A 27,569-nucleotide genomic window follows, 5' to 3' on the forward strand; every position below is an offset into this window, starting at 1 on the left:
AGTATAATTTTAAAGCTTACAGAACTACAGACTACAAAATTTACAGATGTATTTAGAACTTAAGAGTAAAACAAGACTGCATGCTGGAGATTCAGACTGCCTCAGTGAGAATATCATACAATTGGCTGCTTACCATCATTCTTTCAGTGCTTGTCAATGCAGCTCTCATTACCTATCTAATGTGTTTTAGACACATATGGTTAGGTTTTGACTGTTAGTACCTATTGGAGATTTATAAGCAACCCATACTTGCAGAAGCTTCCTCTGGATATAAGAAGTACTGAAGATAAGAGGTTTTGCCCCTTCAGCTTCTCTGCAGACTGGATCCCATTATAAACTGGTGTCCCAGTAAGAGGTAATGAACTACAGATTATGTGAGCCACATATGCAAATACTTACGGAATTAGTTTCTGTATGGCAAACCATCATGTCAAGGGGGCGCAAATTTTGTCAGAAACGTGTAAACTATACCAAGGTTTGTTGATGGGCTGGTTTTCAGTTATTTTTTGTTGTTGTGGTTTGCCAAACACCCCCCTCCCCTTCTTTTTATGAAAATGTGAGCATCCAGAATCACAGAGCAAATAGAACATACAGACCAGAGCAGATTTATAAAGGCTAAGACCTGGCACCAAGGACCTGATGTCCGCATTATATGCATTTTAAGGGATTTTACCCAATATTAAACAAAATATTAAACAAATATTTTATGAAATATTAAAATATTAATATTTTATATTAATATTAAATAGCCAATATTAAACAAAAAGTACCACTCACTGTTGAAGTCATCTGTACTTTTTGGGATCCTGTTTACTCTCAGTAGATGGGAGTGAATAGCAATGCATTACAGATATGACCCTTCCCTTCATCTCCACCATTTTTATTCCCCATCATAGTATTAGAAGAAAAAAAAAATACCTACTGTATTTAACTTAGCTAAAGTTGTCATTACCCACTACCAATGTCACATCACCAACCACTTACCTCTGCAACAAAAGGACATTAGACAAGGGTGGGAATAATGGACAATTCTGCCTCACCATGAGTACCCTTCATCTACATGAAACTTTGAAGCAACTCCTGCATGTGGTAACTGCAGGAATCCACAGAAATTAACTGGAAACATGGCTGCACAGTGTATTTTACACTAGCACAAAATACCATTTTCTGCTATCACCACTTCTATTCATGTCATAATGCGGCATTATGACAATTAACAGAGCAGTACTAGAAATAAGTGTTCTCAGTGCATTACACAAAACAAGCAGTCTTTCCTCTGTATTTTGTTTCCCCAAAGATGTTAGGAAATCCCTTAATACATTTTTAATACTGACTTCCTGCAATTCAAACACATATTTCTCACTTAAAAAGTAATAATCTAGTAAGAAACGTGTTAAATCAGTTAAAAGTAAAACCAACATGGAACAGTCTGCAGCAGCGATTGCCAAGGTTTAGCATGCATTGGAAAAGGTAAATTCCCCAGGGATAGATTTGAATACACTCTGATAACCACAGGAGTCAGGTAATATAGGATAGTTCACTTTGGAAGCATGTCTAGCCTACAAAGTTGCATACAAAGCCTTCTTTTGATAAATGCTGCATTACCTCAAATCATGAAGGCACTGTTCCCTCCTCATATTTTCAGAATTCCTATTTCCATCATCCCCTTCTGCAGTTCCAGTTTTAAATATCTGGAGCTAATCAGGAATTACATGGTGTCAGATGACTTGGGCAATTTTGACCCACATCACAGAAATCTCGTCCATGTTCCTTGTGATGCTTTTGAATGCTTTGAGAGGAACAGCCTTCTGCCAGCTTTCTGAAATCAACAGCTTCTCAGTCTATCCCTACCACAACCCTGTGAATTGATCCAGAGAACACACATGCCTTTACCATTAAAAGATAGCTTACAGTGAATGCAGAGTTGAGAAAAAAAACTGGAAGCCTACTTTCCATCAGATCTAAAAGATTTTAATGACAGAATCAATGCTCTAACTAGAGAAAAAGTCCTCAAGCAAAACAAATGCTGTATTTTTCTTTTCCCATTTTCATTGTCCCATTTCCCATTTTCCAATTTCAATTCCTGAACATCCTGACAAAATGTTAAAACTGTGAACAATGTTAACAATAACAAACCTAACCCCTCCCACCTCAATCCTGACATTTCAGACTTTGACAATGACATCTTTTTTCTAACTAGATGGCAGATCATTCATAATTATATATATGACTACAGATGCTTTTTAAGAAAGGCACCTACCCACAACAATTCCTAGTCACATGAATTTTTTTCTCCTACTTGTCAGTAAATAGTGTGATCTGTTAAGCATTTAGATCAGCTACTTACTGGATCCTGGACTGGGGCAAGGGTACAACAAACTTCTATTAAAAATGCTGAAAATCCTGTGCTTCAGCCACCATAGAGATGTGCCCAATTCTAGCAAAAGCAATACTGTCAGAACAAAATCTAACTTTAAGCAGATACAAAAACCCCACCTTATTACTGACTGCATTCTAAGCAGTTGGTCACACTGTGCTCCCATGACAACTGCCAAGTGACCTTCATTATTAAACTGACAACCATGATATGAAGAACAACAAAAAAAAGAAGCCAAATTCCCACTAACACATAGTTTGCAATGGTCAGTTCATTCAGGAGCTAGGGCTTTCTAGAATTACACGATACTTGACTTCCTGTTCTCGGCTGTATAGCTCTTTCAAGACAATAAAGGCAATTAAAAGACCGTGTTTATTTTCCTGAAGGTCTGAACAGGATTTTCCTGTCCACTGTTGATTTGAGGACATACAGATTTTGTATATTACAGTCTGAACTCAGCGGTACATTTGAAGCATATATGATTTAAATAAAGTAAATACAATTCCAATGAAAGCCTAATCCTTAAAAGTTTCCAAAATATTTTAATTAAAATAGCAATTTGCATCTTTCTAGCACTAAATTATGGAACAGTTTGACTAAGAGTTACTTAGAAACTAAAAATCATTCAACTTGTGTTTCAAGTCATGAATAGAAGGCTGCCTTCCACTGGTCACCACATCCACTGTAACAGACAAAAGCTGCCTTATAAAGTTTACAATATAATCCCCACTTACAAAAACCTCCTTTTGTTTAACTACTGAATAAGAACTCATTGAGATGCTAATCATATGTTGCATTGTGATTTCTGAAAAGCACTAAAAAGCATATTGTTTCAAAAGGCTGCAACATGGGTGAACAAAACATATCCCAAATTAAAGCAAAGATGACTTCTTCCCCCAGTCTCTCCCGAGTTAGAAATGTTAGCATTTTTGTTCTGTGCAAGACACCAGTGGCTTGACTGGTTCACAAAAGTTAGCTTTAGATTAGAGCAGTAACAACAGATTTGTCTTTTTTATTATTATTATTTTTAAAGCTACTGTAAAGCTTACAGTTGTTTTTTTTTAGTTATTTTGGGGGGTTTTTGGAGCTGCAGTTCAATGCAAAAATAACTCATGAAAAGAAAGAAAATCAGCCTGAAAAGCACCATTCAGAAAGTGACAGGAACAGTTACATACTCCAGATATTTCAGACCACAGAAATCCTAGAGGCCTCTAGGATACCAAGGCAAAAAGTGAAATTATACAGTCAGTATAAATGCACATCAGACTGTGTATGGACAGCATCCACTGGCAGTGGCACATTTCCAAACAGTGCCACTCAGACATAGCTCCAGGATTGGCTGTTTTCAACCACGCTGAGCAAACGGCAATGGTCGCTCACTTGGCAATCTGGAAGCTGTATCGTACTGTTGCTTCCATGTGGCTCTTCAGAATAGGTTTAGAGAATCCCCTCTGATAACCTGATTTTGTTTCTAACTGATAATTTTTATGCACTAGATTCAAGAGGAAAAACCAGTGTAAGCCAACATTGCATCACCTAAGCAATTAAAAAATTCATATCCTGCTCCCATTCACTTTAGTAACACATTAGTATGAATCAATTTCATCACTAGTTTCTTCCATCTCTCAAACAACCCATTTCTTCCTCCAACTGAGATCACTTCTACAAAACAATACTAACATTAACAATACTAACTTTCATAAAATCAAATTCTGTTTCTTTAAGGTACAGTTCAATTTCTGTCATAAGAGAAAATTTTTAGTCACCCACACAGCATGGGTGACACAAGACAATCTTCTTGCTTGTTTTAGCCTTTGGAAACTGGGCAAATCACTTTACTGCCTTATGTCCCTTTGGTTCCCTCCTCCCCTCTCTTTTCTACAACAGGATTAATAAAACCCTTTGTAAAGCAGACAGTGACTTATTCACAGAAAGTGCTATGTAAGTGGTAGTCTAGTATTCCACTATCAAGCAGTGAATTGTATGGTTTGGTGAGACCTACCAAAGAATTTAGAAGTATGTTCAAATTATTCACAGAAATATAAGGAACATATGTTATAAGAGACTCGTCTTACAGTTTCATTTCAGGCTTCTGTGGGGTTTTCTTATTACTTTTCCACACTACTCTCCTGTTACAGCAAACCATGTAATACTCCACTAGCAGCTAGCAAGGCAAACTATCTTCTCAGACTTCCATCTGCAATGCTCTGTAGAGCCGAAAATTAAATGCATGCTGCAACTTCTCTTTGGGAATCGAAGGCAGTATATGGAACACTATCCTATTAAGTTACTTTATTCTCAAATATGAGTCTTGTATGCATCAGGAAGATACACATTTAGTCAGTCAGAAAACAAGTGTTGTAGCTCACAATGTACATAAAATTCAGGAACTGTGTTCATTCAGAAGCCCTTTGAAATTCTGCAATTTGATTTGATTTTGGGTTAGTAATCATATTTACAGAATGGTGTAACAGGAAGGACAAACGTATCTGCTGGCTTACAGCAATTTTAACGTACTTGAAGACAGCATATATATTGCCACTGAATGCAAAATACAGCTGTATTCCAGAAGCTTTATTCAATTAGAAACAAAGTAAACAGTATTTGCTGACTTTTTAACAGAGAAAGATCATTTCTCTTCACTGTATTCATGCAAGAGTAGTAACCAGAGAGGGTATTATGCAACAACCCTGTTTTTCACTGGCTTACAGCACAGAGAAAATTATAACATATACAGCCAAGTCACAAGCAGGGATTTTTCTCATCTATCTTATTTTTTACATTTCACATCTATCTTATTTTTTACATTTCACAACACAGTTTCATTATGACAGACTTTGAAAATGATCACGAGAGTGGCTCAAGTAATTTTAATGACCTAAGCCAAGACTGCTTATCCAATTCCAAATGGGATTTCAAGCTGAAGTCTTCTACACTTTGCACAATAGCCTGACGGGACGAGTTTTTAAATGAAGTTAGAATTTAAATTGATTTTTAAGCAAGACTGAAGTCCTACATGAAGCGAGCTTGTAACACACCACTTGCTAGCTTCAATAATCAAAATGTAATCTTAGAATGACTCTGCCAACATCTACTATGAAGAATTTAAAGTAAGAAACACAACTTTATTGCCGTATATTTTGGGTTCAGCATAAAGTTACCGTAAACATCAAATAAAAATTACTCATACTACAGCTGAAGGCTGATAATACATAAAAAGGCAGGTGGAGTGGAGGAGAACCCTAATGCACCAGTTCTGTATGTGTAGAAGTGTTCCATGGTACTTTCTCATCCTGCTGGGCATTTTAACTAAGACTAGACTTCTGGGGCTATACTCTTCAAATAGTTTTCTCTGTACACTTCTACCATCTACTGTGTAAAACGGGACATACTGGGTGCCAACATATCTTCTAAAGAGATATCTGAAGGGAGTTATGATTACAAAAACAGAGGAAGCTTTTGTTTCCCACAAGTACCACCTTCATTAGGTGTAAGTAAACATGTAGTGACTTGAACACTAGTTATCCTTTATTTTCCAGTTCCCCAGGAAAAAACACTCAGTATAGAGCATTTAAGATGACATTTTTCAAAAGAAACAAGTATCCACTGCATATAAAAACACACTGCTTACACTCTTACAGAATTCTTAAAATGGCAGAATAAGGAAGACTCACACTGGTTTCATTTGCCATAAATCTCTTTCAGACCATAACTGTATATGGATCATGTCAGGACAGCATGATTCGGTGTCATACGCAGGCAAAGTTTCATCTGATGCTTACAAATGGCTTACAGGTTTTGACATTCAACAAAAAAAAGTTATTTTATCTATAGCAAAAATGGATGGACTCACTGATATCATCTTCATGATAAATGACAGAGTGGAACGGTAGAGTTTTGTCCTTAATATATCTCTCTGCTGGCTCAATATAAAAGGTCCCACTGTGCGTTTGGATGAATCCTTCAAATTTTCCATCAATAACAGACCCATGACTAAAACTTCCCTGCTCACCTGTTAAAGAAAAAAATGTGCATTAAGAGATTTTTTCTTTCCATATAAAGGTATACCTTTTATACCTTCTTATACCTGATTTTAAGCTTTCAGTCCTGTGCAAACTTCAAGCATACACACTAAACGTGTTAAGCAGTCAATGCTAAAGAATGATACTTGCATCATTACACTTGATTGTGCCCCAGCTCACAACTTCTAAAACCTGTATGAATTATGTAACAGTAAGATTCTGAGTAACAGCAGTAAGACTTGCAGAAGTTTGTGTTCAAATTTTAAAGACTAAGATTGTTCAATAGTAGGACATACAGTTATCCCAAAACCAGTTACCAAGTTCAATAGCTTCCTAATCAGGTGCGTAAGTGACATGTTTAAGCAGCATATAATGAAGAAATCAACTCCATATTTTAAAGTGGTCACATACAGAGCATATATATCCAAGTCCTGTTCTTCTACATCTGTTCTTACAACTATAAAAATAATAATAATAATAAATCAGAGTGCAAGCTTTCAAAGAGAAAATTCCCTATATTCAAGGCATCCATTTGTCTCTTCAAGCATAACGCTCTTAAACTTAGCCCTCTGACCTACTTAAGTCAACTGGTAAATTAGTCTCCATAGATTCATTTAAAGTGCTAAGCCTGTATACTTCTTTCCCAGTTTAAAAAAAAAAAACAAAGCACACAACATTTCAAGGCTTTACTTACATTACTAACAGATCTTCAGGAAGCAGTTAGATTCCTTTCAGAACCAGACTGTATGAAGAGGGACAAAGTCTTAATCCTCCTCTTTTCATCCATTTTTAATTCCTTAATTTTCCTTCCTTTCTAATAAATTTTATCTTTTGTATTTACTGAAATTAGGTATATTACCCTTAATGATGGTAGCTCCATACTTCTTAACATCCTTTAAACTAAGAACAGCACCTAATTTTTTAAGTGCAGATGTCCTTTTTTTTATAATGCAGAGTTCTACAAAGATTATGTTCACAAACACAGCTGAAGTTCAAGTTCTACGGATATGAAAATTATTAGTACTCATTTGTTAAGTGTGATGTAAGAATAAAAGCAACTGGAGTTTAAATTCCTTTAGATGCATTATTAAAGTTCAATAACACAGGTAACCCTAATCATACAGATAATTTTTTGCATGTACAATTAAAACCCCTCCTATTTGAAATGACTGCACTTTAACCCATTTTAAAGTGTTGTACTTACCATAAATATGTCCAGTGTAAATATGGGAGGTATCATAATCAATTAGTTGGTTTGATATTTGTACTTTAAAATCATCACTAAAAAGAGATGTATCTCTCTTCATTCGAAGGTTGAAGTGTCTGAATAAAACAAGACGGTAAGTTAGCTTTGAGCTTCAATTACAAAAGCACTAAGCAAAGTACTTCTAACCAAGATTTTCTGGCAAACAATTTGCAGACCATGTAAAATTTATCTATATAAAATGTTTATATTATATGAGAATTAGACCACAGCCTAGAAGGATTTTCTTAAGCACGATTATTTAGATGCTTTTGACACAAGTAGCTAAATTTACAAAATTTAACCCAGTAAAAAGGGTTAGACTAAAATGCATAAATCTAAAATGCTGACTTTTACTATACACTTGTTCTCATTCCTCCAGAAGACACAGATGTAGCCTAAGGGAAAAAGCACCTATCTTACTTTACAGCACTGTGGAGCAGAAGAGAAAAGCAACCATCGGCTTATTTCACTTTCACTGCCAACATTTAAGTAGTGTAAATGAAACATAGGTGAGCTAATTACCATTTCAATTGAAACTCCAAAAAATAAGAAAAACTACATTTAGTACAAAAATACTTACACTGGTAGTTACATGCACAACGACTTTACTCACTGAATGATCTTGTTCAAATTACAGTACTGCATTCTTTGATGCAAATCCTACTGCTATCTTTACATGAAACATACCACCTTTTCTTTGCACAAAACCAAAAGTTTGGTTCAATGAAGTCAAGAAACGCAACTGAAGCATTTAAAATGCCTGTCATTGTGTGAATTCATACCTGTGACCACCATTAGCTTGCTTCAGAATTTCATTTGGTATTCTCTTAAATTTTGTATAAAACATTGTGCAAATACAGATCAGTGAAGTTTCAAAACTTCAGTCATTCCAATTTAGTCTTGATTTTCTGCCTATATTTTCCGCTTTCTGCACTATCATGAAATTGAAGGAATATTATAGTTATGTCACCGATTTATTACACAGCAAGTAACTCTGTAAGCTGACTACATCTGCGTCAGTCTTCATCTAAAAGAACCATGACCAGATTATCAGCATACACAGTACACTAATAGAGCTGACTTTCCACAGTGAAAACTAGTATCCATTTGCAGTAACAGCAAAATAACCCAATTAAGTGCCACAGGATAAAGTTGAATAAACCTAACTACTTTCTAGTACAGCTGAAGCATATACAAAATATATCTTCTGTCTTCATCTGCACTTTAAATAATGTAACACTACATTATAAGTACAACTGTACATTTAAGATGCAGAATTCAAGATCAAAGAAAAAAGCCAAGCCTACACTTAAAACCTGATATGGGCTCTAGTGACTCATGTTGACTAGTAATTCAAACAGTACTTCACAAACTATCATTATTTATTGTTGTTGCCACTGTTAATAAAGCTTCAAAGCAAGTATTATCCTATGGTGATGCATTATCTACAATGAGGTTTTGAAATTCTGAGATGTGGCTGGTATATAGGGAAGGTTAAATATCAGCAATTCCCTGTGACTCTCAGGCTTTTTGCAAGCCAACCAGTGCTTGTATTGTACTTTCAGTATGAACATATGAGGGCAGGTTCTGCTATTAAAAAGGAAGAAATAGTTCACTACAGTTGCACTTCAGCATTCGAGCCACTGAAGAACACACCAGCCAACAGTAGCTATCCACACCCACATTGAAAGACGTGTTTTGTAACAGACAGCAAGTACTTATAATATCACATATAAATAAAAAGTATTCTACTTAAGTTAATCTCTTTATTTGCTCTGTAAATCTGCCTTTTGGTAACACAGAGGTTCACGATGATGAGGAGATAACATTATCAATCAATCCAGACCATCACCATAGGGCAGAACATTACAAGATCATGCAATACATTTTCCAAGGGGGGGGAGCAGGTAGGGGAGAAGTCCTTCAAGCCACCTGGTGTGGATCTTTTGGACATAAGTTAGAAATGAACAGTCAGGAAAAAAAAGTTAAGACCAGCACTGACAGGAATTTGACGAACTTCATTCAAGTACTCCAAAAAGCTCCACTCACTTTGGTTGAAATAGGTTAAGGTGTTAGAGATAAAACTGCATTTTAGTTTTGAGTCTTCCCAGTGACCAAGTTCTCCAGAGTTACCAAAGATGGATCACGCTCTCTTCAAGTGCATCTAAACTGAAGTTAAATTACAAGAGCTCTCCTCCCTTCTCTAACAGTTGACAGAAGACTCTTACCATAAGCAGTCTGTCATTCTGCCCGTCATGAGGGGGAGTATCTACTAATCCTAGCAAAAGCACTTATTAGGGTGAAAATGACTTTTTCCTGGTGAAAAAAGCAGGTGGGAAGCAGGGGAAAGAGAGGGAGAGTAAAAAAAAGGAAAGAAACAAAAAAACCCCACAATACTAAAAAAAAACCCAACAAAACAACAAACCAAAAACAAACAAAACCCAAAAACGTAACCACCACCAAACCCCAGCTCACTTTTCTTTCAGAAAAATGGTTATTCCTTCTGGTTGAGATACCCTTCCATCAACATTACCCAACCTATCACTTCAAAATGAACTGTTAGAAGCTGTATATACCAAATAGAAAGTTTCACTAGTTTTAAAATTAAGAAGCCTCTATTTATAATTCTTTAATTCCCCCCCTTCTTACTTTCTGCATTAGTACATAACTCACACTACAAATTCTAACTTGTGCTGTTAATGATTTATTAATAAAAGTAGCTTATTTTGCAGGATCAGAGAACTTCTAAATACAAAAACACAGCTGTGTTTCACAGTAACAAGTCTCTGACAATTTATTTCTGAATGTAGTTAAACCATTAGATAACTCGATCATCTCACAACTATTTTTAAACAGGTCTTTTTCTAGTCATTCAGACATGCTTGATGGAAACAGGATGATCTATCTGAACTGTTCATCCTTTTAATAACTAAAAGTGAAGGGACAAACCTTCCTTTAGTTCTCGCCCACCAAAAATGGGAGGGGAAATGAGAGGCAACTTGGGCGTGGAAAACAAGCATATATTCATCTCTACTTCCAAGAATTAACAAATTTGACAAATCACCAAACTTTAAGCAATGGCAAATTTTAAACCCCGATGTACTGCATATAAAGCCTAAAGCCATAAAACCAGAATTTATTTTCTCAATATGCAGAGACATCTTGATGTATTACTTACAAACGTCAATGAAATGCACTGCACTAAAAAGATGCCAGTTCATGGGTGAGGAGACTTGAAAGTGTAATGACTTATTCAAACAAATGGAGAGTTGGCAGGGACCTCGCTCCCCGATCCAGTTCACTTTAATTTCTCAGTAAGAAACCTTCAAAGGCCCTACAAAACCCATTTCAGTATCTCACCCAATATCTAAGTTTCCCTAACACTCACTCTGAATTTCTTCAAACTAGTATTTCTTCCCCTTTCTTGAAAGAAATATAATTTAGTAGCTATTCTTCTCAAAATGATGCAGAAGAGACTGCATCTCAGGTTTCTTTCCTGGCTTAAATCCAGTAACTCCATGAATCTTTTAAGGACAGGAGTCTCCAGAGAAGTTCAACAAATTTTTCTGTATCATTCCTGAATACAGTTTCTAAAACTAGCCACAGTGGAAAAAATAAGGTTTCAAGTAAGACTTTTGGCAATTACAGTTTCTACAGCATGCATCAAGTTCTGTATACCAGCATCAACGTAAACTAAGCTATTCCCTAGCCTAGCTACATACCAGGCAGAGGATTAACTATTTCCAGAAAAATGTTTTGTTTTATTTTTATTTTTTTATTTACACATTTACTGCCTTGCACAAGACATTTCCCAGCCTTAGTGGTCTCTAGAATAGAATTAAATCAATTAAGACCACATTTTGACCTTTCTTATTTTGTTACTGCTCCTGTCTCAGACTTACCTGAAAACTGGTAACGGATCATTACTTGATTACTGTATGGTAGCTCACTTGGTTGAAGGCAGTATTTTTACTAAAACTGGTTACTAAAACTAAAAATTGTTATATATATGTTCTGATTATAAACTACATCTTATTAATTAATGGCAGCACCCTGAAGACTATCAAGAGGGGGATTTTGAATTCATTTTAGCTTACCTCAGGGAGACTATGTCAGATTTCCAAGTACGTACCATAGCAACTCAGTGATAATTGAAGAAAAAAGTTGAGAACACCATGATTAGTCAAAATCCAGTAGTTTCCCATGGGCTTGAGTTACAGCAATCCCATGCTCTAATCACAGCAAGTACTTTAGAGAAATAAAAAAGCTGTGTGTATATACTGACAGCATTTGGTAAAATGAACATAAAGGTGTACATGTAAGAGTTAATGCTTAATCTATTATTCCATTTCTTTTGACTTACCTTCTAACATCAGTTATTTCGCCATGACGAAATGTCCAATATATTGGGACACTGATGGCAAGTCTGCAGACTTCTCCAAAAGTGGAAGAAAGAGCTACTACCAGTGGAACACAAAAGGGCACTCTTGGTGCTTTCCCTTTCCTACCTTTCCTCAGTCATACTGCTGTAACCAGTGGCAGGCCGAGCAGGCAAAAGCATTCAGTGACCAGAAGAGATTTAAAAAAGGAAAGGAGATGGAAGAGTTACTCCACAGGTGGAAGAAGTGGCTGGAAAAAGGGAACAAAAAGTGACAGGTTGGCAGCTGCATGGAAGGTGACTCCAGTACAAGGAGAGTCCACTTAGGTTCATACTTTTTTCTTCTCAGTAGGAACCAGAAAAATCATTGCAACAATGCCTCCATGAGCCTCCTCACAAGTCAGGATCTAGAAGATACTACTCTGCTTGAGGTGCAGGTCTTTTATCCTTACTTTTCCCATTTAAGAAGTCAAAGACTCTTCTCTGAAAAATGGAAGGGGGTCTATAAATGGAAGGGAAGAATAATTTGAGCGCTTCTTTCTTACTGCTTCCACATGAGGCATCAAAATGTAAACTCATTTCTCACAGACTGTCAGACTCACTCCAACCCTGAGCTATATTAAATAGAAGACAGCTTAACAACTTAATGGTGAGTCTAAACTACTGAAGCTAAGTCTACAGAACCATCACACTTCTGGACATTATTATTTTTTACACTGTTTTCACTTACTATTAAACCAGCACAACACATTCCATCATCATTTAACTGTCAGTTCCCATGGGCCTGCTACTGACACTAAAGAAAACATAGCATTGAAACAGAACATGATAGGGTTTCCAGGTTTATCAATCTATTACCCAACTGGATGCAGTTACAGGGTATCATCATCTCCTAAGTATTTATCTAAAAAAACAAAACAACCTCTACAACATTGCAACACTCAGCAATCCCAGATAGAACGCTCGCAGCAGCTTAAGTCTGTTTTCCATCCACACCTCTAGGGTGGCACTTGTTCAGAGATTTCTTTCATGACCTTCAGAAGTCCGACTTGCTAAGCTTGTTATTCTAGGAAACAGCTGAGGACACAATCTTCATCCTAAACAATTTGCCACTGATTATTCTTGATATGCATAGCTGCAAACATGTACTCTATCTCAGATAACAGAAACCATCCAAGTAGGATTACAAGTAGCTACATGTTGGCTAATTTACATTCTAATAAAGTCATTCAAGTATTTCTGTCCTGAAGAGTATGATGTAGAGATTTTAAGAGCAGAAGAGTTTTTACTCAAGATTGGTATTTCCCCCCTCCTTTCAGTAAATTTTTTTTGGAAGGTAAGTGCAGATTCTGTCATTTCCTATTTATCTAAAATAACCTTACCAGTTGTATTTACATAGAGTTGAATATTCATATGCAGTGCAGTGCTCTAACATAATGAGAAAAACCCATGAGCTAAAATACTGGGTAAAGATATACTAGAATAAAATCAGAAGGTATCAAAGCTAACACACAAATTCAAACTTAGAAAGTAGTTCAGAAAGAAGATTTCTTAGAGAAATAAAGACACAGAAAGACATCTGCTAGCTGATAATACGAGCATATGTGAAGCACGTAGCTTAAGCACCTTCATTTAAGTCCACTGCTTTTAATTTTAAGAAGATAGTTTTTTTGAGAACAAAACTATCCCTACTGAAGTTTGTTGGCCAAGGAGCGAAGTTCTAAAGCATGAACACCAATTTTAGGAGTACGGTTGGGAAACCCTGTGTCTCAGCTGGCCAGTCTTCCCAGTCCACTGAACACCAGGCATCTCCTAGACAAAAACCAAGTGAAGCACTAAATGTCTCCCCCCCACCAAGGGCTACACATATTCAAACTCACTGTATTTAAACCAAAATGCAAGACATGTAACCAACAGATCCAGTCTCTAAAATACTTTTTAGATTCAGTTAATTTAAAAATGAGTAAGAACTCAGGTCCCTGTTTGTTTATTTACAAAACAGGTATAGAAAGTGAGACCTGATTTACTGGTCTCTTACCAGGCCAGTTTTTTGTCCAGGTATGTAACTTAAAAGGTACAACAGATGGAGGATGATTGAAGAATGGTCAGAGTACTGAGTAAACAAGACAGTAAGAATTAAAGGGATTTAGGGATTTTTAATTCTTCTCTTTTTAAATTCCAGACAGCCCCAAATGAGCTGCACTACGCAAACCTTGCAAAAAATTCACTTAGTAAACCTCATGGAAATAATTCACAGAAGTTTCACAGAAGCCAACTAGTCAGTCCTATCTGATGAGTGCTAAATCAACCTATTTAAACAGACTAACTTAAGAGCGTGTTTAAGTGCACATGGAACTGAAACACAGACACAACAACTTTCAGATTACTCAGGTAACAGCGAATCTGCTCTATGTTCCGACAGGCTCACAGAACATACAAGGCAAAGCCACTTCATGAATTAAGTACTATGTTGCGTGCACAATTACAAAAGTACTTAAAAATATATGCCACAAAGAGAACATCTAGATTTAGTATTAAACAGAAGGCGACAATATAAAGTCTTCTTTAATCCAAGCTCAGCTACTTCAGTCCACCTCAGCCAGCACAGCAGCACGCTCAGAATGTCACCTTTGAAATTCAACATATCAAATATGGTATCTGTGCAGGTAGCCTCCTTCAGTTTCCTTATCTATTCAAGTAGAGTCAATGACTATTGAAGGTAATGCAAAGGATTACAAAGAACCAAGAATAAAAAAAATCCTCATACTTAAGAACTCTAAAATTTTGTGGTCCACTCATGCCATTCAAAAACTGCACCAGAAAACTCAAATAATGCACGACTGGTAGCTGCTCAAAATAATTATGAAAAGAAGTATCTTCACAGCAAACCAGTATTAAAGCCAATCAACAAACACTGCTTCACAAAAAATGCTTTGCCAAATTGTACAGTGAGCATGGATTAAGACCCTATGGCACATTTTCACAGTATGCAAGCTCTCCCTGTTATAAAAGTTCATCTGCTCAAGGAAAAGCATTGTAAAAGGAAGCAGTATATTTAAGAGCCAATTATTTACTGAACTTTATTCCACACTGGGCGTCAGTTAAAGCACTTTTACCTAGCAGGTGAATCCCATGGTCACTCTGCAACATATTACACAGCTTTACAAAGTGTATGCTTGATAATAAAGACATTGTCAAAAATTTATTCATTAACTACAGGGAAAAAAAGGTTACCTGCAGTTCCCTATCAATAGCAGTAGTGAGACTTGACACGCTTTTTGCAGCTGCTTATTGATCAAACACTACTTTTGACACTTTGACATAACCAGGCAAAAAACCTCAAGTGAAAGCTTACCTTATAGCACCTTCATGACTCCGGCACACAGTGTCCTTTTTTGAAAGCACTGACAGGCTCTTTAGCTGTCAAGTTATTTAAAGCAATAATGACCAAAACTTGGTGCCCACTGGATTTGCCACATGCACACTATTCGCCTTTTTATACAGAACCAGGAAGATGAGAATTCTTTTCTCCTTACACCCCATACAAACCCAAGGAAGATGGGATAGCAAGATTTTTCTAAACTCCTTCCCCTACAAAAACCACCTACTGCTGTATTTCTAAAGTTCCAGAGCAGAGCTGGATACCTGCTTTTTTTAATACATAGAGGTATGTCCTTGTGGTGTTGCAGAAGAGCAAGCAAGGACATTCTGGTGAATAAGAAAACAAAGAGAAGGAAAACATTTAATGGCCACCAAGGATTACTACAAACACTCAGTATCACTGATATTTTAATACAGTGGAAGCAAAGCTTGCATTTCATCATTAGTTAGAAGATACTTGAGTTTCTGACTATCATAACTCAAACCTTTACAAGATTTCATGCAGACTTATCTGAAAATATAATAGTCTATTACATTTTGGAGCATGGCAGAAGAAAGTAAGTACTTTTGAGTCCAACATTTTCATTAGTGAAGTTCATATTTTCAAACTATCTCAGATTTTCTAGAGCCTAGCAATATTCAGCAAGTGCATGTTTTAATATTTACAAGGATAATCATATGACAAGTCTTTTTATTTGTATGATTCACAAAGAAGCAATTTTCCAAGCATTTAAAGTGACAGTTCTCCTATTACAAGCATCATGTATAGAACATACATTCCAACAAACATGTCTGAACTTAAAAGATTACAGTATTAAAAAAAGTTTAGGTAAAAATCTAAGGAAACCTGTAGCTAAGTCACAAAACACCTGAAAGGAGTTCTCAACGTATCTCTAATTTAGTAATAAGCAGGTATTATCATGCGTTCAAGTACCAATTGAAAATTGAGCTCTTCACTCAAGTTGCATGGGCAAATTTCCCAAGTGAGAGTCATCAACTGATCAAGGAGAAAGGGTGGAAATGGGTGTGGATGGGTGATTAAGAGGCCAAATCAAGAAAAAAGTTAGAAAGCTTAAGTTACTAGGAATGTATTAAGTAAAAAGATTGACAATAAACGCTACACAGATGTAGTTCCTTTATTTTTCTGCATGCAGCCGGGTCTCAGGAATACAGTTTTAAATTAACTCACACTAAAACACTCTATATAACCTGGCAGGTAGAAGAGCTATGATACATAACCAAGTTTTAAAACTCCACATCCCTTCATTTTAGAAATGAACACATTTTGCACCACTGGTGAAGCAGTAAAGTCAACTCATCTAACCTACATAGTTTATGATTCGAAAGTAATAGCTATCTATAGCTGAGTTTTAGCAACTTCAACATCCTATTAAGCTAGTATTTCAGCATTCAATAGAGGCTGGTTTGGTTTAGTTCATTACTGTTGTATTTTAAACAACAGGAGGCTCGAAACAAATTCCCGATGAAGTTAAGGAGACAGGTCGGAGAGCTGTATGCCAACACACCTCTGCACACGGGCAAAGCCTTAACTAACCATTTGGTACAAGGCCATTCAAAAAAAATCAGGTTCAAGTTCTCAAAATCTCAAACTTCACACTGACTGAATGCCTCTAAGTTTCAACACCTGTATTTAAATACAACACTTTAAGAGTTTGTGGGCTAAATATAAATGGTTTAAGTATTTTGCAAAAGCTTTATTTTCTGCCTTACCACAAAGTTACTAGAATATTTGATAGAACGGTTTTACTGTTGGTGCTCTCAGTGATGACATCCATCACTTATAAGTAGTTATTCACAATCAACTAACTGCAACTACAAAAAGGCGATCCTATTTATGCTACAATTTTTCAAACTGCTACACACCTTCAAAGCTGTTAGACTGTATGAAGTAAAACACAATTCACTTGACCCTTCCTAATTCATTTCAAGGAAAATTAAAATATTTTATAAGAGCACACTCAGACTCATTAACAAATCTGTGGACTAAATTTACAGCCTGTCAACTATCCCTCTTTGGCAGGAAGCATTAGGTGCCTCACAGGAAACTACCAAAATCCTAAATTATGGAGTGGTTTGACCCTATAGTAAGTTTCCATTCAGCCTCCTCAGTTAGTGATGGATTTGTGCCTCAAAGCATAAGATTTAGAATCAATTCCACATATAAACACCAACACTCTCCTTCATGAGTAATAGCAACTGTTATAAAAATCTTTATAAACCTTTTTGTCTAAAGTCTGGTGTGACTAAGATCCATGAAGCAAGAGAGGAAGTAATTTTTAAACCTCATTATCATAGATATGGTTAACAGTTCTACACTGTAAGGATTTTTAGCTCACATTAATAACAAGCTCAGCCTGTACTTTCCAAGAGCTTTGTTTTACAAAAGAGTACTATGGGATCTTTACCAATGACAAGATGAACCTGCTCAAGTGGACCGAAATATGGGCTGCTCCCCAAAAGAATGGCCTCAGCATCCCCCCATCGGGCATACTGATTTTTTTTGACAAATAATTTTCAGCTGGATAAGTTCCTAGATCCTATTCCTTGCATGGTTTTAAGACTACTAGTGCTAGCACAAAGATGATGCTGGGAATGCAGACAGGCCTGTTCCTCTCTGCAGCAGTACACACTTTGTTAAGTTTAAATTAAGCATCAGCCTGCAGCTTAAGAGTGGCAGCCTAAGACTGCAAAGACTGGAAATTGCCTGTGAAGTTACAGGAGATTCAGCGGCAATATGACTCTTCTTTAAATAATAGAATCTCCTAGACTAAAAATCACAACCAAAAATGTGGTGTTAAGGTCAGAATTTCAAATTCAGAATTTGGGTTGCAGTTCTAGAACATTTGCAAATACAACCCTAATGTTAACCTTTTGGGAGCATTCACTGAAATTCAGTCACTACAGGGTACACCTCCAGTAGCAACACCTGATTCCCTGAAAAAATTACAGGCCAGCACAGAAGCAGAACACTTACTCATAAAAGAATATTCAAAACAGGTTAAGGAAACCTGCTTTTACCTTTGCTCTGTCAAACTTACTACGTTTCTACATACAGCTAGCAATTATTTATCAAGTTCCAAGTTCTCTTCCTGCTTCTCCTCAGTTATACACACAGCAGATAATTCTGAAGTATAAAGAGGTCATAAGTGAAGCCTACAAATTATACCTCAGCTGCTCACACCAAATATCTAATGTGTTACCATCACACATTAAATGAAAGGCAAAAAAAGTCTTGCAACAGGAGTTACGTTTCCCCCCCCATCGAATAATAGCCAAATTCCACAAAAGTACAGAAAGCAGACACCACCATTACACATGAAACAGAACACTTTTCTGGCATATTTTGTAGTTTCAAGTGCAACTTGAAATTTTACTTTTTCCTCAAATCTCCACAGACAGTTTGGCATTATTTTTGTAAAAAATATACCAAAGCTGCATTATAAACTCAGAATCAACTACCATTGTGCTCCCAGTATGATTCCATTGCTTAAGCTTCAAAGTGCATTAATAGTTACCACCAGTTTGAGTGATTACGAGCAACATTTTCACATTTATACTGGACATCAGAGCAAATACTTCATTGAAACTGTATGCAGTGTATTTTAGTGTATTCTAGCTAGCACTAGTTTTACGGCTGTCTTTCATCAGTTACATTTCACTATAAACACATGTATGAATAAAATACTTTAAACAAATACCTTTTGAAATATCACTAACCTTCCATGAGCATGAAAATCTAGGTGCAAGAACTGATCTTCATGTGATACTGCTCTTTTGGCACGCTGGTGTTTTTGGTGTAACAAATCCACATCGTAAGATAATCCTTCGTAATGTCTAATGTACTTATTTAGGGGATTTCCATATTGGCCTGAAAAGAGAAAAAAAAAGTAAAGTTTAGCATGCCTGAGAAATTATTAGTTACAATCACAACACCAGGTATAGCAGACCTGTGGTGTAAAACAGTAGGTAAATAAAACCCAACTTCCCTATTACATCCATTTCAGATTCCTTTTATTCTTCTCTGTACCCTTGAAATTTATTCTACCCTGGTCCCACAGACTGAAAGCACACTTGCAGTTAGAGTGAGTTACATGGACCTTGGAAGACAAGCTCAACCAAAACTAGTTCTTTTATTCCAAAATTAATTCATAATGCAACCTACATCACTGTAGACAAAAAAGCTTGAGAGAGGTTTCAGAAATGCACTTGTGACACAAACACAAGCAGTGCAACAGCTGAAAATCTTGCTTCTAGTTCCCTACAAGAATTATATTTCCAGCTTCCCTCTGCACTCATAACGCTGAAGTATCTGCTTGAAATGTTTACGTTCCACATGCCAAATATCCAGAAAAATTAAGAGCAAATCATGCCACCTAGCAACACATTTTGTATGAAAAGGGATGTTCTACCACATGGGGTTGTTTTATTAAAGATGTATCTCCAAAAAGGTAGACCCAGTTCAGCCTATTTTGGATGCTTCCTGCTAAGGTAGTATTTTTTGCATTAAGAGTGCATGACAGGAAATAGGGAAAGATTTTGGTACCCTATTCTATTGAAGGAAGAGACATGCAGAACTGACCAGAGACACTAACATTTGAGAGCTCTTCAAAGACCTATAACATGCATACACAGGATCACCATCTCAGCTCTATATTTATACTAGACAGGAGATACTTTACCAGAATATAGTATTTTTCACTCCAAGTTGCTGGAATTTGCTAAAAAGCTCCTTGCACTGCCCAGACACCTGTCAAATATACCCCTCAGATGTACTTCTGCATACCTAACAGCCAACAGGCCAGTAATCACAAGAACTGAAACCATAAAAGAAGTTAATATACATTACTTTCCTCCAGACAAGGAATCACTGTATGCATTACAGACACTTGGTTAATTCTGATTATGGTCACTTCTTCCAGATATGTACACAGTTTCCACACAGGATTCACTTTCTTATTAGTTAATCTAACTCAAGCAATCATATCAGTATATACACAATAAATGGACAGTACAGCATGTATTTCACAAGAAGTGTATCTTCATATCCTGACTGCCACCAAGCTCTCTATCCCCTGCCTCTGCACATTCAACACTCTTCACAAGTCTTATGACACTTTTACATCAAACACTAGCACTAGACCATTACGCACGAAAAATATTTCATCCACCTGCGAAAAGTAAACACAAATACTGTAGAAGGAATTATTAAGGTGATGTGATTCAGTAACTGTGAGCACACCAAAAGACAGAAGTTCCAACAGCATAAAATAATGTGGAGAAATAGGGGAAAAACACCCTGACAGAAAGAAAACCACTATCACTAAACCCTCCCCCCAGCCACACCCAATACAACAGAAAACCAATCAACCCAAACCATCCACAAAACAACTCGTGGAGCAAATTGTCTTTGCAATGCAGATAATGCACACAGTATGTTTAACATACACAGTGAAAGGCAGTTTTTAAACAGTTTGAAATATCAAATTATAAGGAAATTAGATATCTATATGCATAAGCTACAGTCAAGAGTGAGATCATTTCAGTGGTTCTGGCTTCAAGAGCACATTATGACCCAAATTATCTCCTGCTTCTAGATGTACTAAATATTAAAGCCAGCAAGGAATTAAAGATATTAAGTTATGTATAATGTTTCAAAACTCCAAGTGCATGTTTTGATACATAACTTATCAGTAGGCTAGCATGAAAGCATTAGCACTATTTGAAATGAAGCCTTGCAGTATTCTTTTATACACTTTGTGCAACAAATATACAACCAATTCTTCTCTTGTCACTCCATACAAGCAATGGTTTCTGAAGAGCAAATCAACTATTCATTACAGAAACTACTTTGTGTATCAAACCACTCAAAGGTAAACACCATCTTAGTACTATTATGTAAAAAAAGTCAGGTTTTCTTTTAAGCAACCTGACAGCAATATATTGCCAAATGTATTTGCAGAAGGAATGTTTCAGCACTGTCAATATTTAGTAAAAATTGCTATACAAGTTCTTCCCTACATGACCCCTTCAAAAAAGCATATTCCAAAACTTCAGATGTTCCAGTGAACTATTGCTTTTTACTGAACGAAGTTGGACATAACTTTCTAGTTCAGCAAGATGCAATGTGATGATACAAAGACAAACTTAGTGCAGTATATATAGCATCACTTGTACTAGCTGTAACACAATCTTTCACAAGAAAGACAAATTCAACTGTCAGCCACATAAAACCTAAGTTGCCTATTGAAAGCTGTGGTACACAAACACAATCCTATCTACACTAAGGATATGAAATTAGAACACAAAGTGCAAGTTGCTAGTTTTCCAGTTCTAGGTTGAATCAGTAATCTTCAAACATATCCTCATGAAGAATATAAGATTTATTTTAAGATTTTTTTTTCCATATCATAGGAACTGCATAACTGCATTTCATAGTAGTTGAGAGCCAATAATCTATGAGCAACACACAAATTACTAAGTAAATATTTCCAAATGCATTGCTTGCATTTAACAATGTGCATAAGATACTACTATACCTTTTTAAAATTCAAGTAATTATATACTACAGATAAACCCCATTCAAATTTCCTTGCAGTACTGTAGGCTTCTGTAAATGCTGACTCTTCATTGCTGAGCGCAAATTCAGTCCAATGAAAAACCAACTTAATTCTAATTTTCTCTCACTCTTAGTCCCAAAATAGAAGTTTATCCTCATCCAGCTTTCCAGAAACCTCTTAAGTATCCTAAACATTTGTGAAAAACATCTAATCAAAATAAGATGCAGGACAAATCCAAAGTTTCAGCAACCAGCATGAGGAATTTGCAGCATGAAGGATGTTGTACCTGTCTGATGTTTCTCTAATCACTTTCAACATAATCCTAGAAGCAGAAAAACCTCTTATGGCCCAGGAACTTCTATAAACCAAACAAGATTAATCTAAGTCCCCCTGTTACAGCAAACTGATGCACAATATACATTAACTGGACTTCAGATACACGCTTTCCATATATCCAGGTATGTGACCCAAAGTGTCAACATAAACTTCAAAATTAACTGATAAAACTTAGCTGAAGTTTTAATTTAAAAAATTAACCTAAACCTAGAATATGATACTAGTAACTCAATTTAAAAACTTTATCAGAACTCAGGAGTTAGTACGCTGCAGAACATGAAAACTTTTGTGCTCCATAATCCCAAGACTATTTAACCAGTTAAATTATCTTCAACTTTTCTATGGTAGGAGGCTTCTAACAAGTCATTCCTTATATTGTTATAGGCCATTTTCTCAGTATCATGAGGTACTCCTTGAACAGCTTCAGGCACCTGGGAAAAAAGTTTTAAAGTATGAAAATTTACTGACAACCCAATAATACTTCACACCCAGTCCAGGTCTCATGACCATGTGGAAAGCTGAGAGACTACACTCAACTTTGTCACAAATAGTTTTTCAGTGCTAACTACAGTTATAAGGCAACAAAAGACGATTGACATTAAGCAGCCTTTTAACTGTTCTACTATGCAAAAGGAGAGTGTTTTAAGCAAAACACCTTTTTCTTAACCAGAATTTATATACTTTATGTGATCACACAGGGAAGCAATGCTATTTCTTTTCCCTTCCTCAAAAACTTAAAGAACACCTTATCTTTTAAGTACTCTCATAGTGTACACTTAACACAAACACTCTTGCTAAACAAAGGCAGCTATGTATCACCTAGAGCATATGCTATTTTACCGCTTTTTAGAGAAGGGATTTCAGACAGGGTTGAAATCAAGGCTTCAAATGAACATTAACTTCCAGAAGCATGTATAATGTTAACATTGCTATAGCAGTTATAGTCTGCAACTGATACACAATATCCTTCATAATATTCAACATTCATAATCATCTCAAAAGATTATGGAGGAAGCCCTTACAGAAGCTAGCTTCATGCACATAAAGACAACTGGTAAAGAACTACTGAAAGTTTACCAATGTAAATATAAAAATCCATTGAAGTTTGTACATACTGTGGTAAAAGATAACATTTAACTTCCCAGAAAAGGATAAATCAAGTATGCACTGTTCTAAAAGATGATGTTTACACTAAACAACTCACATTAAGATTTGCATGACATAGGCAAATAGTTCAAATATAACTCAAGTTTGTTAGTGAAAAATAAAGCCCAGGATACAACCTGACAGACTATCAGAAATTGTTCAGCAGCCAGACTAACCTACTAGATAACTCTTTCTACTTTGTCATAATTAATTTGCAGATTTGAAATGCCACCATATGATAAATCTCTAAGAGACTATTATACTTTTAATTAAAATAATCAAAGCAAGATGCACTTCTTTAAGCAGTTTTCAATGTCAAGTTTATTTCTCTTAAAAAAATGTTTCCTTTACATGGGACATTAAAGAGCGTACATAGCATTCAGATTTAGCCCTTCCATGCTTAAGTATACTGAAAGCCAGTAATCCTACCATATACCTCCAGATTTAAATCTCGCTGAAGAATTTATTCAGGCTGTAGTTTCAGAGCTGCTACAGAAGGCCAGGTCCCACTGCCCTTTTTCCTCTACTCCATTTCTATTCTTCCCTTGTGTTGGCACTAAAACAGATTTGGCTGAAAAAACACTTCTGGTCAACTTAGCTTTTACTGAAAGAAAAACATGCAACCAAAAAGTCCAAGTCAGGATCATTTCCCTTCATTGAAAACTCACATTTACGGCACAGTTAGACAGTACAGCACCATTAGTGTAAGCAGATGGCCTCTTTTTGTTTTACCCTCTTCCTCTCCACCCTGTGCAAGTCCCAGCTCTTCCAACTGGGCTTGGGTCTGCACAATAAACCGTTACATGTCTGGCAGGAAATGATTAATTTATTTTGTTTAAATCAGCAGTTGAATTGGCTCCCACATGCCATCAAACAAGAGGCAGTGAAGGAGAGGTGGGAATGAATTGCCAGGCAGGACCACCAGACAGCAGTAATTCATTACAGTGGCTCTGCCATACTGCATAACTGAACCTCTAGATTCTTTTTAAAAGCAAAAATAAACTGCAGCCTTAGGCTTTTTGACAACGGTATTCACTAAACACCTCATTTTATTTACTTTTAATTACCTTGGGCATTTCTGAAGCAACCATCTGACAGCTGTCTTTACTAGACACTGTCTCATCCAGCCATATAGAATTCAGAATGCTTTTAAACCCCAGATGAATGCTTGAGGCTGAGTGCCATGTTAATGAAGGCTAGTATTCTTCCCAATTTATAGCAAGGATGCAAACTAAATTGCTCAGACACCAATATCTCATAAATGCCTTCCCACAACTCCCCCATGTGTCCATTAAAAACAGGATTTCTCCTATGCTCACAGGGAAATAGGCAGTTCAATATCCAGCAGCACAGGACACCAAGATACTACTCGAAAGTCCTACCAACACATAGAAGGGTGTGTTGTATCAGTGAATACAAGAAATTTATCACAGATTTGTAACACAGTCAGCATCTGATTAGCCTAGACAAGGCATGATCACTCTAGTTAAACTCCAGCTTTTGGTGGATCCCATAAGTTCTCTTTTAATATTTTCTGTTCTCCTCCCCCCACCTTTTTTTTTAATTCTAATGGTGCTCAGGTAGAATGATTCTATCAGTTAGTTCCATCCCCCAAAGAACACCATTAAATATGGATAACTAAGTACTACTTAATATACCTGCATGCTTAAAACTAGACAACATTACAGGTAAGTATAACTCAGCTTCAAGATTCACGTAAAATTAATGAGCACTGTCCACAAATGAAACAAAGCAAATTGAGGGGTCTCAGTTGTTTCCAGGCTTCACTGCTCTCACAGTAAAACTGTTAAGAATCATGAATTTATCCTTTTTCACACAGATATTAATGCCTGCCTAGAAGAAAAGCATGCAAATGAAGAGCTCTATTTTTTTTCAGTAAATTAAAAAAAATACAGTAAATTCTAAAAATGTGAGCAGTTAAAACAGACAGTTCTAATATTTAAAACCAATCTTGATTCTACACAGTTACGGTAAGTCTTTCATAATTATGTTGAGACTTTTATCAGAAAAGTTTCCTATGGTATTTCAGAGATGTACACTAGACATCACTACTAGATTTCTATCCAGTATTATTAAGCTTTCTTTAGACATTTACCTTCATTGATAAACACCAAGAGATGTGCTTCTGTTACCTGCTAGTGAGGTATGCTTCCCAGTGCAAGAGATGTTGAAGGTGCCCATTCTTCTCTCAAAGAAAAAAATTAGCATGAATTTCTAAATTAAAATACACTTCATGAACTTGCTTCTGTATATCCAGAGGAAAGTACTTATTATGCTTACTACGACTTTAAGGCATATTTGCCTGCCTGGCATTAAACACTGGGAACAACCCTCACAACTGGTTAATGAATCACTTTGTGTTAATTCTGTGCCAGCACTGTTTAGTTCAGAAAACAAAGAGACCCTGAAATGCATGCCAATAATAAAGTCTAAAATATCTTTATAGTTTACAAGAATCTAGTAACAAAAAAAAAAAAACCACTGAAACCTTTTCTGTATATCACTCTTAATCCTATAAATAATGGGATGACTTCTGACCACTCAAATCAGCTTGCTTTTCATCTCACTGCTTAGCCGCAAGTACAACCAACTAAACTTTCCACATACGTTGGTATTACTTTTTGATAACATGTAAAAGACCAGGATTTAGAGCTAGATTCTTTGTTAATAAACACAGGTACTGATGTACATAGATGCAGAGCCCACATAAATAGGAGGGGTGCCAAATGGAAAAGAGGACATTTCAGCTGCTCTACCAATCCTCTAGAAATACCCTCCGAAGTCCATCTTTTCCAAAGTCTACCCTTGTAACGAATTGAAACTACTGCCCACCCATCATTTGATCAATTAAACGTTACCAGACACAGTCAACAAACTGCCCTAACAGTTTCCCTGATGAAAATCAACTCATAACGGGAGTAATTACAAAGTTACACGTCCCCATAAAACCAAGCATGTCTTCCTGTGGCCTAGGAGAGAGGGAGACAGACCCTCTTTGAAGCTACGGTCACAATTCAGGGAAAAACCCGGGCTCGCCTTTTTTCCTCAATCTGAGCGTTCCGTCTACCCGCGCTTCCTGCTTTCGGGGTCAGGGAAGCGGCCGCAGGGAAGGCGAGGTGAGGAGCGCTCCGTGGGCAGCGGGACACCTGCACCCGCCCGCTCCCCCACTCGCCGTGACACTTCCCGGCTCCCCCGGGAGCATCCGCTGGGGCCCGCCACCGCTCCCCAAAGCCACTGCCTAACTCCGTCCGCGGGAGAGGGACGGGGAGGAGGAAGGTAACCGGGAAGTGGCGACTGGAGGAAAGTCCCGAGCAACTGAAGCGCAGCCGAGAGCACAGAGCCGGGCAGAGGAAGCACAGCCGAGAGCGGCAGGGAAAAGGGGCCGAGGAAAAAAAGAGAACAGCTAGGTCGGACCTCGGTGGAAAAAAGTCTCGGGAAAGAGGTAGGGGCGCCGGGTCAGCCACAGGCGGAGAGAAAAGAAAGCCTGGGCCGGATGGAGGGGACCTGTCTGGGAGCTGGCAACAGAAAGGAGAGCCCGGGCCGGCGGCCCAGCCGCGGCCTGCCGCCGGGGAGCTGAGGCGCGGCGCTGAGGAGAGAAGAGCCCGCCGCCCCCAGCCCCGAGCCGCGCCGCGGCGGAGAGGGATCAAGGAAGAGAGAAAGAAGGAGGGAGGCCGGCAGCCCCACACCAGGGCTCCGTGGGCTGGGCGGGCCTGGCGGCGTCCTCACCTCCGGCGCCTGCCGCACAGGAGCACAGCAGGATTATCGTCCCCGCTAGATCCATCTTCACCGGGCCCAGGCCCCACCGCCGCCGTCTACCCACAGCACATCCGCCCTTGTCGCGCGCCGGGATGGGGAGGGACGAGCTCCGCGCCTCCCTCCGCTTTGTCCCCCGCCGAGCGTGCCCCGGCGCCCCCCGCCCGGCAGCGCTCCGTCTCGCCCCGCCCCACTAAGCTCCGCTCCACAGCTTCCTCCGGCCGCCCGCTCGACCGCCACCGGCGAGGCGGGGCCGCAGGGCACGCCCAGAACGCACGAGCAGCCCCGTTTCCCTCCCCACGCAACGGGCGGGGCCCCGAAGAACGGAGTT

The 27,569-nt window shown here is 37.6% G+C and overlaps 2 protein-coding genes across 2 annotated transcripts in view; one reads left to right on the forward strand and one right to left on the reverse strand.

Moving 5' to 3' along the window:
* Positions 1 to 27,512, reverse strand: part of ADAM10 (ADAM metallopeptidase domain 10) — a 43,181-nt gene extending 15,669 nt beyond the window's left edge. The window contains exons 1-4 of the mRNA XM_061347525.1: positions 27,212 to 27,512; positions 19,143 to 19,293; positions 7,604 to 7,722; positions 6,231 to 6,389 (exon numbers count right to left, since the gene is read on the reverse strand). Coding sequence (XP_061203509.1) covers positions 6,231 to 6,389; positions 7,604 to 7,722; positions 19,143 to 19,293; positions 27,212 to 27,266 — 484 coding nt within the window. The 5' untranslated portion in view covers positions 27,267 to 27,512. The remainder of the gene's footprint in view (positions 1 to 6,230; positions 6,390 to 7,603; positions 7,723 to 19,142; positions 19,294 to 27,211) is intronic.
* Positions 1 to 27,569, forward strand: part of LIPC (lipase C, hepatic type) — a 241,920-nt gene that overhangs the window by 73,947 nt on the left and 140,404 nt on the right. The gene's annotated exons all lie outside the window — the stretch shown is intronic.

This window comes from Neopsephotus bourkii, unplaced genomic scaffold (assembly GCF_033783945.1).
Source record: "Neopsephotus bourkii isolate Nb327-2 ecotype Australia unplaced genomic scaffold, CSIRO-AGI_Nbou_v1 NB_318, whole genome shotgun sequence".
In the NCBI taxonomy this organism is placed as follows: domain Eukaryota; kingdom Metazoa; phylum Chordata; class Aves; order Psittaciformes; family Psittacidae; genus Neopsephotus; species Neopsephotus bourkii.